Below are 18820 nucleotides of genomic sequence, written 5' to 3' on the forward strand. Positions count from 1 at the left end.
TATTGGCACTCAAATTAGTAGTGAGAAGTTCGGTATCTATTATTGGCCTGCTTTGTGTATCAACTGTCATGGTTGCTAGGCGACAGAGCGTACAGGCGGTAGAAGGCTGGACCTGTTTGATTCCATAGCCAAAACTCTTCACAGATCTCCAATGCAGGATGCAGCCGCTGAAATCGAACATACCTGCTGTCTGCTGTTTTCTTTTGTTTGTATCTAAGTCCAGTACCACACCGTAACCACCACCAGGTGGCGCTTCCCTTAAAAAAATAAATAAAATAGCGAACAGTCGGAGCCAAGAGAAACTTTATTGTTCCAAAGCACTTTGACAGCTGACAGGCACAGACAGAGCGGTGGTTTGGCACCTGGTATCAAACGGCATTCTGGGTAATTTCAATGGGCTGGGAGGGGCCAACAGCACAGTCACATTCAAAACTGAAAGGGTGGTATTTGGATAAGATCGGTCAGACTGTGATTGGAGAGATTTTGTTTTTCCAGCTTCAGTCACATGATATGAGAGTCACTTGATTGGAGGAGGATCCTAGAGGCCTCCAATCACAGGATCCACTTGGCCTCCACTGATACTGAAGAAGCTAAAATATGATCTGTTAAAATCGGTGCCTAAGATCAACCCTGGATTTCTTATGGTTTCTGGGACAGCTGCTCTGGTTTATTTCATGGGAAACTAAATTTATTCTGTTAAACATGAGCACCATGTTTTGTTTTCTTTTTATCCTAAAGCTGCTCTGATTCTATTTTTCTCCAAGCAAGATCTTTTAGTCATTCCTTCATCTAAACTAACAGAATTAGCTGAGCCAGAGCTCAGCTGGGACTGGATAGTAGGGGGCGCTCATGCGCTAATTGTTTCACGTCAACCTGATTTATATCCAAATATCTCCCTTTTTTCTCACGGATTTATTTAAAAATCATAATTTCCCCTTCATCATCTTTATGACTCTGCTTAAGGTCTTACTTGTTCAGTTCACTCAAACATTTAGTCCACCTACTGCCTCTACAGGTCACCTGGGGTTTGCATCATGACATCAAACCAACACTTCCTTCTGGGTGATGGAAGAAGCAGGAGTTTCTAAAGAGGTGAATGAACCAGAACCTGTGCTAGCCAGAAAGATAAAATAGATTAACTCGGGGAAATTGCTGATCACCTGAACTTCACAGGCCTGGCGAAGGAAACCTGGTTCCTGTAGGGTTGGCAATAAGCAGCTCTGAAAGAACCGGACTCGGCACAAGCATGATTGGTTCCTGTCCTCCTGAGACTTTAGTGGCTGACTAACTCTGAATCACACCATCTCTCCAATCACAGTTTATCTTTATGAGATGAAGAAGGAAGAAATATTTTCTTTCTGGTCTCTTGGTTTCCTTGGTAACAAAGAGGGCGGGATTTGCAGGCACGGAGCTGGATCCATCACAGGCCTTGTTTGGCGAGGGATGCAGACACCTGGCAGGAGCAGGCTGGTTATTAACGGATTACCAGTTTTTATTCAATGATGTGAGGGAGCCTGTCTCACCTGGTCGGCCAGGGTATCGAGGGGAGGAGCTTCAGTAGTGTTAAGGCTTCCATGGGAGGAAGTGTTGCTAAGGCGACGAGGGGAAGAATCTTCCTGAATGATGATTTCAGCACCATGGTCAGTTCTAGCCTTGGCGCTCTCTCTGAACGTCAGCTTGTGGCTCTGGATCTGTAAAGAATAATACGAATAAATTGAGTAAAATCAAGTTTTATTGACATTGTAGAGTTTCCCCCATTTAGAATACATCTTTAGATCTAGATAGAGAATATTGCTACATTCAGAACCACTTCAATTGGTTTGTCCTCCATAAGAGGACTGAATTAGAAATTGGGGTTACCTGTCATGTCAAGGGTTTTTAACTTGTTGGTGGAGCTCTACTGTCAGGATTATGTCATCATAGAAAAGTTAAAACTTCTCATCTGATTTGTCTTAATTCAAAGCACAAGGTGCCATAAGGCATTTTACAAAAAAAATGCATTTAAATCCGGTCATATAAACCAAGAAAAAAAGTGTATGTACGTTTCATTTAATCCCAACCAAATAATGGAGTCAGGTTTAGTTTATTAAAACCATGCAAACGCTTTCTATCTAAGGAGACGTAGCAAGTCGAGAGGTTGAACTGCAGAATTCAAGCTTACTGATATCGCGTATTGAAAGTGGACTGCATTGTGTCGTTTACTTTGCAGCAATCCCTCATGCAGCACAAGCTTATAGGGACCAATGGCAGAAGTAGCTTTCTCTCTGAGAGAAAAAACTAAAGAGTTTAAATTTACAACTAAAGTATAGTAGAAAAAAAGTAGTCACCAGACCCTCCAGCAGCTTAAGCCTATAGCACAAAATATAGTCTATTGATCTATGAGGGCCGAGCATTGAGCTGCTGAGCACACAAACCAGGCAGAGGGTTTTCACAGTTTAATGCAAACCACACACAAATTAAACAGTCGTGTGTGAGATTTAATGCTGGAGCCTTTTCTTACTGCGTACTGAAGTTGGTTGCACAAAGCAGCGGGCAACAGCTCTTCCCTGAACTGTGTACAACTCTTAAATCCTTTAACTGGTACGAAATGCTGGACCGCCATGGCTTACTGTACTGTACCCAGTGGCGCCGATAGCGATGGCCACCCTGTGCAATGCCCTGGCCACCCCACAGAGTAAAATGTTGTTTAGCATTTCATTCCATTCTGCACAGCCAACGACATAACATTAAAAATCACACATTACCAAGATATGATTAGGTAGTCTTTATGATTTCTACAGGCAGGTTTACCACAATATTAGATTCAAACCCTGAAATTATGGCTTTTAGTTTCAGTTTGTCACCCCAAGATTTTTAGTGGCCACATCTGGCCATCCCCTATGAAGAATTTCTGGAGGCGCCACTGACCCTACCCCTGTGATTGAGTGTTTTTCTTGGCTTGAATCTGAGAAACATGCGTCAGAGAAAAAGATATTTCTCAGCTCTAGGATCCGGCAAACCTGAGCTCCAGTTCGGTGATTTCAATCTATACTATCGGTGCAGAAAAAAGAGAAAACTATCTATATGTTTTATCGTTTTAAGTAAAATTTATATTTCTAAACTGGACCACAATAGACCTTCTGTGGATGTGTTCATTTTTGTAATTGATTTGATGTCAAAGTTGTAGTTATGACTTTAAAAAAACATTCATATTTAGAAAAGAGTAAATAAAAATAGGAAGATAAATCAATTTAATATTTTATAAGCATGTACCTTCTTCTTCCCTCCTCCTGGAACGTGGGTGACGTTTTCCAGGGAACCCACTTTGGACTGAACAGTTTTAAAATCCACCTTCTCAGACTTGATCTCCACTTTCCCTCCACCTGAGGAGCAGAGAAGGGGCGGAGCTTCACACACAGTCTGTCACACTGCACACGCTTAGATATGACATCACACTTGTTTATTTATTTTTTTTTTAGAAACAGAATCCATAAGTGACTCAGGATGCAAGGCATTGATCAATAAATTAATCTGAGATTGATTTAATTGATGGACTTACCATGATTGAAAGGCAGGAATTATTTTTTAATTCTCAGTTTCCTGTTGTATCAAGAGGATCTTTCCAGTTTTTAAGGGCCCAAACATTTTTATACAATATGCTGAATTTATTAAACAGCAGTGCATCATTTTATTTTAAGAACTGATATTTCCAGCTGTATTTGACCGAATAAACACAAAATTCCTTGAGCAATGATAAAATGGACTTATTCAGAAGATATAACTAATCCTGGACTAGGCTCTATTCATGCTCTAACATGGCTCCCAGCTGACTTAGCTTCCCTTCCTAATATCAGCAAACTACCGCTTAAAGGAAAAGTTCGGTCATATTCAGAATTCAAACTTCTGTACTTTAAATATGAAATTGTTACATACTGCATAATGAATGATAAACGTTTTTAATTCAGAGTAATTTTCATGTGAATGTGCTTTACTGGAGGCATCCATGTTTGTCAAAGAACACTACTGCCACCTACTGGTTAGTGACGTCACGGTGCGGTATCGGCTGTTGATCAAGTCCCAGTGCTGTATCTGGTGTTTGTCACAACGCGCTATTATCCAAGTCATCTTGAAAACATTCTTCTTCCAAATGTTGGCTACATATTACGGGTTTTTTCTCTGGCCAGAAGTTCGATGGCAAATCCTCCCTCTTCAAGTTGGCGATCCAACGACCAACCCGTCCGTGGAGGATCAGGAATCAGAAAGGTGGAATAACTCTTTTTTTCACTTTTACCCGATGTATTCCAGCATCCAGCTGCCATGCACGTGGGCATTGTCAGTTTCACTATAGCTCTGGTGAATTTCAATGGTGAAGTCCTCTGGAAATCTTCAATAATTGTTGTTGATTGCAGATGTGTCTAGTAGTTCCCATTGATTTAGCTTGGAAAGCGGGGAGAATGGCGCTAGGCTTACCGCACCGTGACGTCACTGCTGGAAGATGGCAGGAGGGAGGGGCTACTATATTTGGGCAAAAATGGCCGCTCCCAGACTCGGTGATCGTAATGAAAATTATTGTTTTTTTATTTTTTTACTGCTTAACGCTAAATTCCTTAAATTACCGCAAACAATATTAGTTTTAGGTATAGATAATATTCCATTGATTATTTCTTGTTGAACTGACTTTTTCCTTTAAGAATAAATGGCTTTCAAGTGGAAAGCAGCAACAATCCAACAATAGAAGGAATTCCTTCTAATCAACAGTTAATTATCTGTCGATTGTTTGATAGATTGCTCCTCCTGACTATGATGTCATGACTACAGGTTGGAATGACTTACCTGGCTTGTGGTGAAGGTTCTCCTTAGACCCACACTTTGATGACACGTTGCTCAGATCAAGCTTCTTGTTGACAATGTGAACCTGTAGGTGAACAGGTATGCAGGTCAGGGCCGACCATAAAACATATTCCCATCTTCTATAAGCTTTGAGGTCAATGTGTTGAATCCTATCTACTTTAATTGCTTTTCAACTCATATTTTCAACTTCTATCAACAAATTTAACAAAAACTCTAAACCTAACCATTACTAATGCATACCTAACCTGAATGCAATTCACACCTTAGTTCTAAACCTAAGAAGCTTGTCAGAGCTCGTCTGCCTGGCTGTGTGTTTCCTGGATGGGTCTGTTGTTTGCAGCTGCTTTTTCTATGTCTGCTTCCGTCTCCTTGAACCCCAGCCGGCCTCAGAAGATGGCCGCTCACACTGAGCCTGGTTCTGCTGCAGGTTTCTTCTGGTTAAAAGGGAGTTTTTCCTCTCCACTGTCGCTACAAGCATGCTCAGTGTGAGGGATTGCTGAAGAGTCAATGAGTCGATGCAATCAACAGATTTTCCTTAGATAGAAAACTTTGAATCAATCTGACTGGATGATCTGGTGAACTGTAGAGTGCCTTGAGATGATGTTTTGTAAATTGGTGCAATAGAAAGAAAATGAATTGAATTGAAATCAAGAGAAAAAAAAGCAGAGAACCAGCAAAATGTTCTCACTTTGGTAAAAATGGTCCTTTCTTTTATACAATAACAACAGCACACACACATGCACAGCCAGGTGTTACCTTGCCCCCTCCAGGTGAGTGCTTTAGATTCTCCGTGGATCCAATTTTAGATTTGACGCCGCTGAGGTCAGGCATTGGGTGGGAGGTGAGGGGAGGTGTCCGGCCACGAGTGGAACCAGGAGATCTGGGGGGTGTTCGGACCACTGCCACCTGCAGAAAGCACCAGTTAAACCTCCCTTTCCAAACACTGACAGGTAGTTTGGTTTCAAAGAGCAGACCAGTTGAACCTATACCCAAACTCCTTTAAAACTCTGTTAAAACCCAAAATATTTTACACATCTCAGTTCTTTGCTAAAATGAGACGTGGGAAACATTGTCTACAAAGTGTTTGTGGTATTTTATACTACTTGCTGCTTTTCCCTATTGTGCCTAATATTGTGACTGACTCTAGGAAAAGACCTGCAAACTTACAAGGTGTCCAAATATTCAGGTGTGATCTGAGGTCATGGAGATAAAGTCTCTCATGAGCGGGCAAATCTGAAATGCGTTTTTGTGCCATATTTCCTCCTCGTTCCTGTCATTAGACTATGTAAACTTACTAGTCTGCTATCGTGAGCGGGATACCATGCTCTAGCTTGGTTGACGTTGCCATGACAACGTAACTTCTATGAATTAAATTAGAATCCAAATGCACGTAAAATTAAAAATAAAAAGTCTAAATAATTTCCAAAAGTATTCCTCAAGAAATGTATAAATTGTGCAAAGTATTTTTAATATTTTTTTTTTTTAAATTCTCATCACTAGGGGGTGCTGCAGCACCGCCACTACCAGCAGCTATGCTCTGGTCTTCAGTATTTAGAATGGGATGTTAATGTAGATGCCTTTAGAAAAGCTAAATAGTGCCTTGTGTATAAACTGCTGAACTAAGAGGGGATTCTATATTTACACCAGGAATGTCCTTCTTTAGATACACAGCGGCGTAAGGAGGCCGGTGTTGACAAACAGTCTTGCCAGTAGATGGAGGGCGTGTCCAGTTGTGTTTATGGCCCCATTTACACTACACTCTGAAAACCGATTTGTGCAGAGCTCGGTTCCTTACGGCCATTTACACACCACGCTGGCATGGTTACTCGCCTCCTAGTGGCGATCTACTGTACTCCTGCTCTCTAGAAGTAAACAAGCAAATCAACATGGCAGTGCCTGTAACATTCAGGAAGTTTGTGGAGAGTCAGGCAAAGAAGGCAGCCTTTGGTGGATTTACTTGACAGAGTCGGCTTTTGGGAAGTGGATACGACAAAGTGTAATCTAATCATGGCTTACAGATGCAGGAAACAATGACAGACTTTGAGTTTCATCTAACCTGACTCCGCCAGATGGATTTGCTGGATTTGCTCCGCATATCCATCTGGAAACCTTCCGTTGAAGTAATTTTGGGAAGGGGTGAAAAACTGGTTAGCTGATTGGCCTATGTTGGAAGCATATGACGTACTATTGATAGATCAAACTCTTGCCGAAACCAGTCGGGAGAAGAGCAAAAACATCTTTTCCTCTGAGAAAAGCCTCCAGAGCAGTGTTTAGCTCTTCTTTCAGTGAAGAAATACTCTGTAATTCCCATAAAACTTGCTCGATAGCCACGCTAACGCTAGTTTCATCGGCTGAAGCCGCCATGTTCTTTAGACTGAACTGTCGCGCTTCTCGTTGCGTCACACCTCAACCCGCCTCAAAGCCGACGCTGATTGGACGTTCGTTTGGTGAACGGCTCCAAATGTTCTTTAACGGAGAGTCTCCAGACTGATCTGGGAGTGAAACCTTGAAATCTCGCGAGATCAGGATGGTCTCACGAGGCTAGGGTTCATCACACTGCAAAGCAGAATCATCACTGGAAATCGTGCGGCACAGTAAAGAAGCTAGTATTTTTAAGTATGTCGGAAATTTCATGTTTACGAAAGCTGAAGGCTGATTTAACTAGGTCGATTGCGTAGGTGTCGCAGTGAATGCAGAGACGTCCCCGCCCCCTCTGGAGACACTCTGCGTATTTCCTGTTTGGTACTGTACCAGCTTGCTTTCTTTGTATGACCGCCATTGCAGAAAACGACTCGCTGGTACCCTTTTCCCACTTGGATTCCTGCTCTTTTTTTGACCCTTATGTCCCTTGTCAGACAGACTTGCCCCCACTTTCTCACCACCTCGGCTGTATCTAGACCCACAGCCAGTTCCTGATTGTCCCTCTTGCTTTGTGGCCTGGAATAACATAGCGCAGACCACACTTCAATATTGAGCATATCAAAAATGTCTGTGTCATTCCTGCGACAAGCTCACTGGGACACACTGCTGGGGGAGGATAACCAGTCCTTGACTGTAAGGAGATGACGCGGACTGCTCATACGATCTTTGTTATCTGAGAACCGGTGCCAGAACTGAACCGCGCCTAGCCCTACTGATCAACTAGTACCATGTTAGCGTGCTTCGGTTGTGTCTGGCGCAGTCCGGTTCAGTTCTGCGTACCACAGTTTCAAAAGGGTAGTGTAAATGGGGTTTATGTATTGGTCAAAGGAACCCGTATCCACTCAGGTGTTTGAATGTCTCTGATGCGTTCAGGTGCCCAGACCTTTTTCACATCTCTGTTGGGGGTGGACGATCTGCTGGCAGGGGAGCGACTTCCTGGACTGTTGACGCCATCGACGGACTCTGGCAGACAGGTGGGACAGGGAGGAGTCTGTTGGCACTGCTTTTATTGGACTTACGGATCACAGTGGTTGTGGCTGCTTTGATCTACCTGTGCTCTTGCCTGAGATCATCTTTGCGGCTCTGCTGCCCCCTGCTGCCCTGGAGACCTGAAAATAGATCAAATTCATCTTTACAGTCTGACAGAAGTGTGTAGAGCTTTATTTCCACCACTTCTCTAAAACTGGACTTAGGACCCAGATATAAAGTGTAAACATGCAATAAACTGATCAACAAACACTTTGGTCGGTAGTTTACCTCCCCAGCTTCATCAGCTGTCTCCTTCACCGCCGCTTTACCTGAGGACAAAGATAACATCGTCAATATCATCAAACAACTGCCACAGATTCTGACTGATGAGGCAGTTTCCATGACAACAGGGAGGTCGAACGGTAAGTGATCAGTCTGTGTCACCTTCAGCGGGAGGGATTGTCCGGAAATCTGACACAGAGGAGGAAGAGGATGAGGAGGACGAGTGATAAGGAGGCGCAAGCAGGGAGGTGCCCAAAGGGTAAACAGGAAATAGATGGATAAAAGAGAGGAAGCAGGAAGAGGAGCGGAGAGAGGTAGGGTGCGGCTGCAGGGAGTACAGCAGGGGGCGCTTTAGCAGGAAGCGCCGTAGCAACCAACAGCAGGGGGCGCTGCAAGACAGACCTTTGAGGGGAGGAGGAGTGCCTGATCTTCTAAGAGGAGCAGAGGAGGAGTTTTCTTTGTGTCTTTTTCTTGCACCTGCAGGGGGCGCTCTGGTTTTAGAGGCAGGAGCAGCGGGAGTTTTGTTGGCTGGGAGCTCCTGGTGAGCCAGGACAGGATTGGAGTGGTTCTCCTGTGTAGAAGCAGCTGGGTTCTTCTCTGCAGGAGGTTCAGGGTCCAGTAAGGTGCTTGTTTTATGGTTACAGAGCTCCTCGGACCCGACCAGGTTCTCCTCTGAAGGATGAGCTAGATGGTTTCCCTCTGCTGGAGGTTGTTGATGGGAGGAGGTATTCTTTTGGAGATCTGAGATCTCTGTAGACTCCTCCTGGATCTCCTCGGCTGAAGGCACCTCCTCACCTTCCAATTTCTCTTCCGTTGTCTCGTCATTGTTGTCGACTCTTGCTTCACGTGGAGGAGATGCTGGAGAGGAGCAGGAACCCTCCTCTTCGGTCCTTCCACCCTGCTCCTCTATGATGTCTTCCTTTTCTGGGACTTGTTCCTCCTGTTGGGTAGGAGAAATACTGGTGGCGGAAGGAAGCTGCTCCTTAATCTCCTCCTCCTCCTCACTGTGGGTCATTTCTTCTCTCTCTTCTTTCTTCACCTCGTCTACCTGTTCATGACTGTTTGTATTTTCATCCTGACCGGTTCCTACAGGATCTCCAGAGAGAGGTGCAGAGAAGTAGTTCCTCCTTCCCTCCTCCTCTTCCTCCTCCTGTCTGTCCTTCCTTCTCTCTCCTCCTTCCTCCTCCTGCTGCCCTGCGCTTCCGTTCAGGAGTTTCTCCAGAACTCCGGCAGATTCTAGGTCTGACAGAGGAGGAGGAGACGAGAGGAGGAGACAAAGGAGATGAAAGACAACAAACAACACGACAGACGAGTTAACAAGCTCGGGTATTAATTTATGTCTGCAGGGGGCGCTCTACTCCCTCTGGAAAGATTTTAGATTTAAAAAGACTTATTTTCTTCTATGCTTTAACTTCTACTTCCTGCCTGTAAAGACACTTCCTGCTCAGATTTCCATGTTGAAAGATATTACAAAAAAAAAAACAGCAGCCAGGGCTAACGTTAGCTTGTCTGCAGCAGCCCTCTCTCTGCATAGCCGCGTGTGAAGTACAGCTGGCTCTGATGGCGAGGTTTTTCTTTTGTTTGGCAAAATGTTCATTTGATTCGTGTTTATCTGACTGTGTTTAATATTATTACCCCAATAAGTGAAAAAATAAGAATTTATTATTATCTAGAGACTGTTAATAACAGGTGAAATGCAGCTCCAGACGAGCCGAGCGTGTGATGACGTCATCAGTACGCTCCTGTTCCAATTGATCAATATTTGTGTTGCATGCTCCCGAGTCCACACTTTCCTGTATTCTTCTCAAGAACATACTTGGCGAGTGCACAAGTCCGTACTCACGTTCTTGTGAATTGAGAAATTACAGATTTCTCCCTCTACAGACCAGATCTGAATGAACCATTTTGAAAAATCTGGGCAGCTTTGATATCATCCTGTACTGTAGAACATCTAAAGAAAAAACTGCAGAAAGGGAAAAGGAACTTCGAGGAAACTGGGAGAACCTTTATTTCAAATGTGTTGCAGCCTGATTTTGAATTCAATTTGTCTCACAGAAAATAGAAATTAAAGGAAAAAATGGCTGCCACAAAACGGGCATAGAGTAGCAGCCATTCAAAATTTCCCCACCTTCCTTGATGGGCCCTTGGCTGCTCCCCTACAATTCCCTTTAAAACATCTAACTTTGTACTAAAATATTATTTCTGTCATGATTTTTGGAAATTAAGGTCTAAAGAGAAGCGCCATCTCCTGATCAGACCCTGTAATTCAGTGAAAGGATGGAGTCCTTTCCAGGAAAATGCCAGTGGCTGAAAGTTGGAGGGGATTTTTCTGGGAGTTGCAGGGGAGTAGGGTGACATTCTACAGACATTTGGCTGGGAAGGGCCATTTTGGATGGCTGCTACTGTAAATAGGAGGCAACTGGACTTTCTGAAAACGTTTCCACACCTATCCAGGAGTCTTTGGCAGTTCTAGTCGGTTCACACTGCAGCAATCTGTCGTTGAAGCACTGATGTTTTCAGGCACCTGTAGGTCCATCTGCCAAAGCACCCCCCCCATCCTCCTAAACATGTGTTTAGGGGCTCCATAACGCTGACAAATATAAGCTCTCTAACAGACTGTCAGCTCTAGTGCCAGCTGACAGAGCTGACAGACTCCTGGATAAGTGTCAAAACTTCAGGGTATTAAATTTCAGCCTGTTTTGTAGCTGCAGTGACCAGGATGACAGAATTTGTCTGATCATGTATAGCTGCTTTTCCTCCAGTGTTGGGTTCTATAACAGCTGCTTCTTTATCCAGGTTCTGTCTGAGTTCCAACTTAAATGATGGAAGAGAACCAAAGGTTTATTTTAATGGAAGTGTGTGGGGTAAGATGCCCGTCAACTAAAATATATGTGTAAGTGTCTAAAGCAGGGGAGCCCAACCAGTCGATCGCGATCTACCAGTCGATCGCGGGCGGAGTTTCAGTCGCTCGCGAGAAGTTTTACAATGTAGACCTATTTATGGGTATGACAAAAAAAATAAAAATACGTTTTAAAAAAACACTATCAAATCATTGATCATGAGAGGCCAACGTCTGTTTTCATAATAATAAAATGAAAAGTAAAAAGTATGCAAGGAACCTTTTTTATGCATGCTGATTGCTGGGCATGGTTTGCCACGGTTGCTAGGGTGTTACCAGGGACTCTAAAGCGCGAAGAGGAATCTGAAGAGATAATGAGATAATGACATCTATCGCAACTGATGGGGCTCCATCTAGTTCTTATGAGATTGTTAAGTTCTGTTTTTGCAACCTATTTTTTGACACAATTGATCATTTCCCCGTTTGTTGGACTTACTGTTTATTCTCCACCTGTGCAAATAAAAAACAAATACTGTCATCCTTTGTGTTTGGCTTGGTAGATCTCGGCATGCCATCAACTTCAAAAGTAGATCTTGGTTTAAAAAAGGTTGGGCACCCCTGGTCTTAAGTGTATCAATATGATTAAGTAAATGCCAAAAGTGGTTGCATTAATTTTTTGGTGTAGAAACATACTTTAAAAAATGTGCTCAGGGGATTCTGAATAATTTGAACATCAAAATCACAAAAAATATTATCAATAATATCGGAATCGGCCATGATGGGCATATCGGTATTGAAAGGCTATATTTATTTCCATGTAGGATGCTGATAGGGGGGGGGGGTTAACTCTGGGTGTTTAAATTGAGCAGAGAAGCAATGTCAGCACTGTGATCAGTCTATAATGGAGTCTAAGGTGAAGGGAAATATAGAGTAATGGTGAAAATCGATATCGGCACAGATTCTAATGGGGTGCATCCCTAGTTTGGACTCAAACCGCCTGGTTCACCAGCCTGATTATTAACTAATTATGGGTTCACAAACCTCCCCTCATGCTTTGCCCCTCCCGGGCGGGGCCATCTTTGACTGGGGCAGAATCTCCATCCATCATCCTTCCTGCAATAAAAACAAGTAAGAGAAGAGAGAGACTTAAAGAGTTTTTCTTACTTAACTAAACCCAACAGAACATTTTAATCTGTACAGAGATGAACATATTTCATCCTGCAGAGAAGAACATTTGGCTGCTTCTGTAAAGCAAAATTCTGGTTCTGCTTTTGTCCTAAAAACTAAACCATCATGCAGAGTTCTGCTGGTCTGAGAGAAGATCTGAGGTCCAGCTGCGAACAGCTGCAGACCCAGTAAACTGTTTCTATCCTGAATAAGCTGTGCTGCTACATTTGTGCAAAGAGTGTGGACCTTGATTTCAATAAATTATATATACCTGTAATTGGGGATGCACGATATAATCGGCCCCCTATTGGTATCGGCCTGTATCGGCCTTAAAACTGAATATCGGACATCGGCCACCCCACCCATATTTAACCCGATATTTGATCAGCTTCTGAGTTTCTAAAGTCTAAAAAAAACAAAAAACTACTTCTTCTTCCTTAAAAAACTTCTTTTTTTACAGACTTAAAAACTTCTAAAGACGAGGTAAAAAATATTGATACATTAAAATATCCCAATATCTTCATATGCTGATATATTGCCATTTAAAAACACCATATCAATCTCTTTCACTAATGAAATATTGCTATATGTCATCGTTATGCTACGAAATCCCCCGAAAATTCACGAAATTTTGCCATATTTATATATGTTGATAAATTGACGCCGTATCGATCTATTTTACTAACAAAATCTCACAAGAATTTGCAAAATATCACGAAAGTTTGTAACAGAACGATGAATTTTCACGAGATTTTGAAAGTAAAATAGATCGATACCGCGTTTTTAAAAATCAATTTGATATCAGCATATAAAAATATATTTGAGTTTATTATTTTTCAAACTGTCAGAAATGGATAACAAAACTGCTATTTTCAATGACTACTTATTTTTGTCCAGCTTTAACATCGGAATCGATATCGGTTATCGGCTACATGAGTTTTAAAATATCGGCATATCAGACAAGAAGTATCTGAGATTATAGTTCTAAAAAGTATTGTTAATTTAGTGAAAGATTATATGCTGAAAGATGTTTTTTTGCAGAAAACAGGGAGAAATTGGGTTAGAATGGAAAGTAGCAAAAATCTACTGGTTTATGTTCAAATAATGTCAATCTAGAATTTGATTATATATTTATTTTATTTATTTGTTTTCGGCACGGCAAGCTAAAAATGACATCAAAGCTTGTTGAAACTGTGATGTGCCTTTTGTGATTGTTGTTTTTTCTCTTTCTGAGCTTTTGTAATTTAATCTCAAAGGGAACAAATAAAAAATGGTTGCTGCTCTGATTCTGCTTCCCTCTAATCTGTGAATCAGAGCCACATTCACTGTTGGATTACCGAACCAATTCAGCCGAATCAATCCACTATTCAATTCAATTCAGTTTATTTATATAGCGCCAATTCAAAAGACATGTCATCTCAAGACACTTTACAGTTCACCAGATTTTATAGTCAAAATGATTTTCTATCTAAGGAAAACCAGTTGATTGCATCGACTCATTGACTCGAATACAATCCCTCACACTAAGCATGCTTTAGCGACAGTGGAGAGGAAAAACTCCCTTTAACGGGAAGAAATCTCCAGCAGAACCAGGCTCAGTGTGAGCGGCCATCTGCCGAGGCCCACTGGGGTTCAAGGAGACAGAAGCAGAGATACAAAAAATAAAGTAAAAGGCGAAACACACAGCCAGGCAGACGAGCTCCAAGCCATTACTATTAATATAACGTGACACAATTTCTTTCATTTCTATAACTTCAATAAAAGGATTTCCTCCCCTTCATCATCGCTTCTCCTCATTTGGAACCCTTTACTGACCCAAACAATCCCGAACACGAAGCAGAAAGGTCAACAGAACTTCATCAGAACTTGGCGCACTGGAAAAATGAAAATCTAGATAAGTCATTTTTTTATTAAAATAAATGCATTTGTTCTGGAATTGAGAAGGTAAAAGAGATGGAACAAGACAATTTACATTTAAAATAATAAAAACAACTGCACTGTCTTATTTCAAGTGCATTTTATCTAAACATCTTCTTTTAAGAGTAAAAAATACTCATTCCATTCAAATTCACAACCACTATTGAGCATTTTTTCTTTGGATAAACTTTACATGCACAAGCGCACTCTCACAAACAACTACTTGTTTGTGAGAGCTGCTTGGTTCCAGGTACTCAGAGATTCACTTCCATTCAGAAAGCCCATATTACTATCTTCAGCTACCACAGTATACATGTCAGATTAAATAATACTACTTATACTTCAGCGATAGTATCAAGGTGTTACTTTATTGTATCTCTTATAATATATCTGTTGGTTGTGCTGTTCCCTTTTATCTCCTTTCTTTCATCTTGTCTCCTTTTTCCTGTTTTTCCTTCCTTGTTCAACTTACATTACAGTATCCGTATCATCTGTAAAACTATGAATTATAATAAAGCTATTTATATGCATAAATCAAGCGGAACACTATGGCGATAGCCGTACTGCTTCACTTCTGAAAGTAAAATCTATTGGCCTCTTTTTGGAATCAAGACAATTATTCTTATCGTCAGACAGGACACTGTAAAAAAAAATAAAATCAAATAAGAAAAAAACAAATGCATTGTCTTATTCCAAGTGAATTTTATCTAAATACCTAATGAGTAAAAATACTCATTCCATTGGCAAAATATCTAATTTACCTACTCAGATTAAGGGTAAATGCCCTTAATTATAGAAATATTTCTAGATGGTTTTTCCAGTGCGGTTCTGGACCCGGTGACTGAAGCAGCCTAATTGCAGGTGAAAGTCACGTGACCAGGTATCTGATTTCAACTTCCCTCGGAACCGGATCAGTACTGTTAAATGGAGCAGCCAATCAGATGGATGTCTCTGCTGACCCAGACCCATTTTAAACTAGAAGTCCGAACCGAACGTTCAGCCCGGACCGAGGGGAGGAGAGGAGAGGAGGTGGAGGCGGTGATGGGTGGAGGAGGCCTCAGTGAGCTCCTCCATCCCTCTGCCATCATGATGCAGCAGGCGAACATTAAGTTCGGTTCGGTTGGATTCTGTTCACCTCCTCCCTATCCTAACAACACCTCCTGTCTGCGCCTCCTCCCTGCGGAGCCATGAGGCTGCAGGAGCTGCAGCGCCGAGCATCTCTCCCGGCTGCGGCCTGCGGAGCCCCGAACCTCCAGAAGGTCCAGAAGGAGGAGAAAGAGGAGGATGAAGGAGCTGCAGCTGCAGAGCGAGACATGGATGGAGGAGAAGAGGAGGACCTGCGGGGTCTTACCTCCTGATGCTGCTGCTGCTGCTGCGGTCCGTCTGCTGCTCCACCCTGCTGCCGCTGAGGAAGAAGGGAGGGGTTGCTGTTACCATGGCAACCCCAAAGCATCACTCTGACACGTTAATCCACCGAACCACGGAAGTTATGTCAGCTTTGCGTCTTTTCCGTTTCCTTTGACACATTTCTGACCAATTAACTCAGGCAGGAGAACCTTCATCTGCAGGAGAACCTTCATCTGAAAGGAGGACCTTCATCTGGCAGGAGAACCTTCATCTGACAGGAGAACCTTCATCTGGCAGGAGAACCTTCAGCTGCCAGGAGAACCTTCAACTTACAGGAGAACCTTTATCTGACAGGAGAACCTTCATCTGCCAGGAGAACCTTCATCTGAAAGGAGGACCTTCAGCTGGCAGGAGAACCTTCATCTGACAGGAGGACCTTCAGCTGGCAGGAGGACCTTCAGCTGGCAGGAGAACCTTCATCTGACAGGAGGACCTTCAGCTGGCAGGAGGACCTTCAGCTGGCAGGAGAACCTTCATCTGCAGGAGAACCTTCAACTTACAGGAGAACCTTTATCTGACAGGAGAACCTTCATCTGGCAGGAGAACCTTCATCTGACAGGAGAACCTTCATCTGGCAGGAGAACCTTCAGCTGCCAGGAGAACCTTCAGCTGCCAGGAGAACCTTCATCTGAAAGGAGGACCTTCAGCTGGCAGGAGAACCTTCATCTGACAGGAGGACCTTCAGCTGGCAGGAGGACCTTCAGCTGGCAGGAGAACCTTCATCTGACAGGAGGACCTTCAGCTGGCAGGAGAACCTTCAGCTGGCAGGAGAACCTTCATCTGACAGGAGGACCTTCAGCTGGCAGGAGGACCTTCAGCTGGCAGGAGAACCTTCATCTGACAGGAGGACCTTCAGCTGGCAGGAGAACCTTCATCTGGCAGGAGAACCTTCAGCTGCCAGGAGAACCTTCATCTGAAAGGAGGACCTTCAGCTGGCAGGAGAACCTTCATCTGACAGGAGGACCTTCATCTGACAGGAGGACCTTCAGCTGGCAGGAGAACCTTCATCTGACAGGAGGACCTTCAGCTGGCAGGAGAACCTTCAGCTGGCAGGAGAACCTTCATCTGACAGGAGAACCTTCAGCTGGCAGGAGAACCTTCATCTGCCAGGAGAACCTTCAGCTGCCAGGAGAACCTTCAGCTGCCAGGAGAACCTTCAGCTGGCAGGAGAACCTTCAGCTGCCAGGAGAACCTTCATCTGACAGGAGGACCTTCAGCTGGCAGGAGAACCTTCAGCTGGCAGGAGAACCTTCAGCTGCCAGGAGAACCTTCATCTGACAGGAGGACCTTCAGCTGGCAGGAGAACCTTCAGCTGCCAGGAGAACCTTCAGCTGCCAGGAGAACCTTCATCTGCCAGGAGAACCTTCAGCTGGCAGGAGAACCTTCAGCTGGCAGGAGAACCTTCATCTGCCTGGAGAACTTTCATCTGCCAGTAGAACCTTCCTCTGCCAGGAGAACCTTCATCTGGCAGGAGAACCTTCACCTTACAGGAGAACCTTCATCTGCCAGGAGAACCTTCAGCTGGCAGGAGAACCTTCAACTTACAGGAGAACCTTCAGCTGACAGGAGAACCTTCATCTGGCAGGAGAACCTTCACCTTACAGGAGAACCTTCATCTGGCAGGAGAACCTTCATCTGGCAGGAGAAACTTCAACTTATAGGAGAACCTTCAGCTGGCAGGAGAACCTTCATCTGGCAGGAGAACCTTCAACTTACAGGAGAACCTTCATCTGGCAGGAGAACCTTCAACTTACAGGAGAACCTTCATCTGCAGGATAACCTTCATCTGCCAGGAGAACCTTCATCTGGCAGGAGAAACTTCAACTTATAGGAGAACCTTCAGCTGGCAGGAGAACCTTCATCTGGCAGGAGAACCTTCATCCGCAGGATAACCTTCATCTGGCAGGAGAACCTTCCTCTGCCAGGAGAACCTTCATCTGGCAGGAGAACCTTCAGCTGGCAGGAGAACCTTCATCTGGCAGGAGAACCTTCAACTTACAGGAGAACCTTCATCTGGCAGGAGAACCTTCAACTTACAGGAGAACCTTCATCTGCAGGAGAACCTTCATCTGGCAGGAGAACCTTCAACTTACAGGAGAACCTTCATCTGGCAGGAGAACCTTCCTCTGCCAGGAGAACCTTCATCTGGCAGGAGAACCTTCAACTTACAGGAGAACCTTCATCTGGCAGGAGAACCTTCAACTTACAGGAGAAACTTCATCTGCAGGATAACCTTCAACTTACAGGAGAACCTCCATCTGGCAGGAGAACCTTCAACTTACAGGAGAACCTTCATCTGGCAGGAGAACCTTCAACTTACAGGAGAACCTTCATCTGGCAGGAGAACCTTCCTCTGCCAGGAGAACCTTCATCTGGCAGGAGAACCTTCAACTTACAGGAGAACCTTCATCTGGCAGGAGAACCTTCAACTTACAGGAGAACCTTTATCTGCAGGATAACCTTCATCTGCCAGGAGAACCTTCATCTGGCAGGAGAAACTTCAACTTATAGGAGAACCTTCAGCTGGCAGGAGAACCTTCATCTGGCAGGAGAACCTTCAACTTACAGGAGAACCTTCATCTGCAGGATAACCTTCATCTGGCAGGAGAACCTTCCTCTGCCAGGAGAACCTTCATCTGGCAGGAGAACCTTCAGCTGGCAGGAGAACCTTCATCTGGCAGGAGAACCTTCAACTTACAGGAAAACCTTCATCTGGCAGGAGAACCTTCAACTTACAGGAGAACCTTCATCTGCAGGAGAACCTTCATCTGGCAGGAGAACCTTCAACTTACAGGAGAACCTTCATCTGGCAGGAGAACCTTCCTCTGCCAGGAGAACCTTCATCTGGCAGGAGAACCTTCAACTTACAGGAGAACCTTCAGCTGCCACGTGAACATTCATCTGGCAGGAGAACCTTCATCTGACCCGTCTATTCCTGCTCATGTTCTGCTGTAAAAGCTCAGAGTCCATCATATAACAACTGTCCAA

At 43.8% G+C, this 18820-nt stretch overlaps 1 protein-coding gene across 1 annotated transcript; it reads right to left on the reverse strand.

Annotated features, from left to right (window-relative positions):
• Window positions 1–286: 286 nt before the first annotated feature.
• On the reverse strand, window positions 287–15845 carry maptb (microtubule-associated protein tau b). Its single transcript, XM_038282241.1, has 11 exons — window positions 15777–15845; window positions 12383–12454; window positions 8905–9744; window positions 8509–8549; window positions 8303–8360; window positions 8135–8214; window positions 5587–5736; window positions 4813–4894; window positions 3253–3362; window positions 1524–1691; window positions 287–1453 (listed from the first exon to the last, which is right to left on the reverse strand). Exons 2-11 carry the CDS (start codon window positions 12447–12449, stop codon window positions 1421–1423), a joined length of 1629 nt encoding a protein of 542 aa, XP_038138169.1. The 5' UTR covers window positions 12450–12454; window positions 15777–15845; the 3' UTR covers window positions 287–1420.
• Between the last annotated feature and the right edge of the window lie 2975 nt (window positions 15846–18820).

The sequence above is a fragment of the Cyprinodon tularosa genome, unplaced genomic scaffold (genome assembly GCF_016077235.1).
Source record: "Cyprinodon tularosa strain WSP-4 unplaced genomic scaffold, ASM1607723v1 ctg104, whole genome shotgun sequence".
NCBI lineage: Eukaryota > Metazoa > Chordata > Actinopteri > Cyprinodontiformes > Cyprinodontidae > Cyprinodon > Cyprinodon tularosa.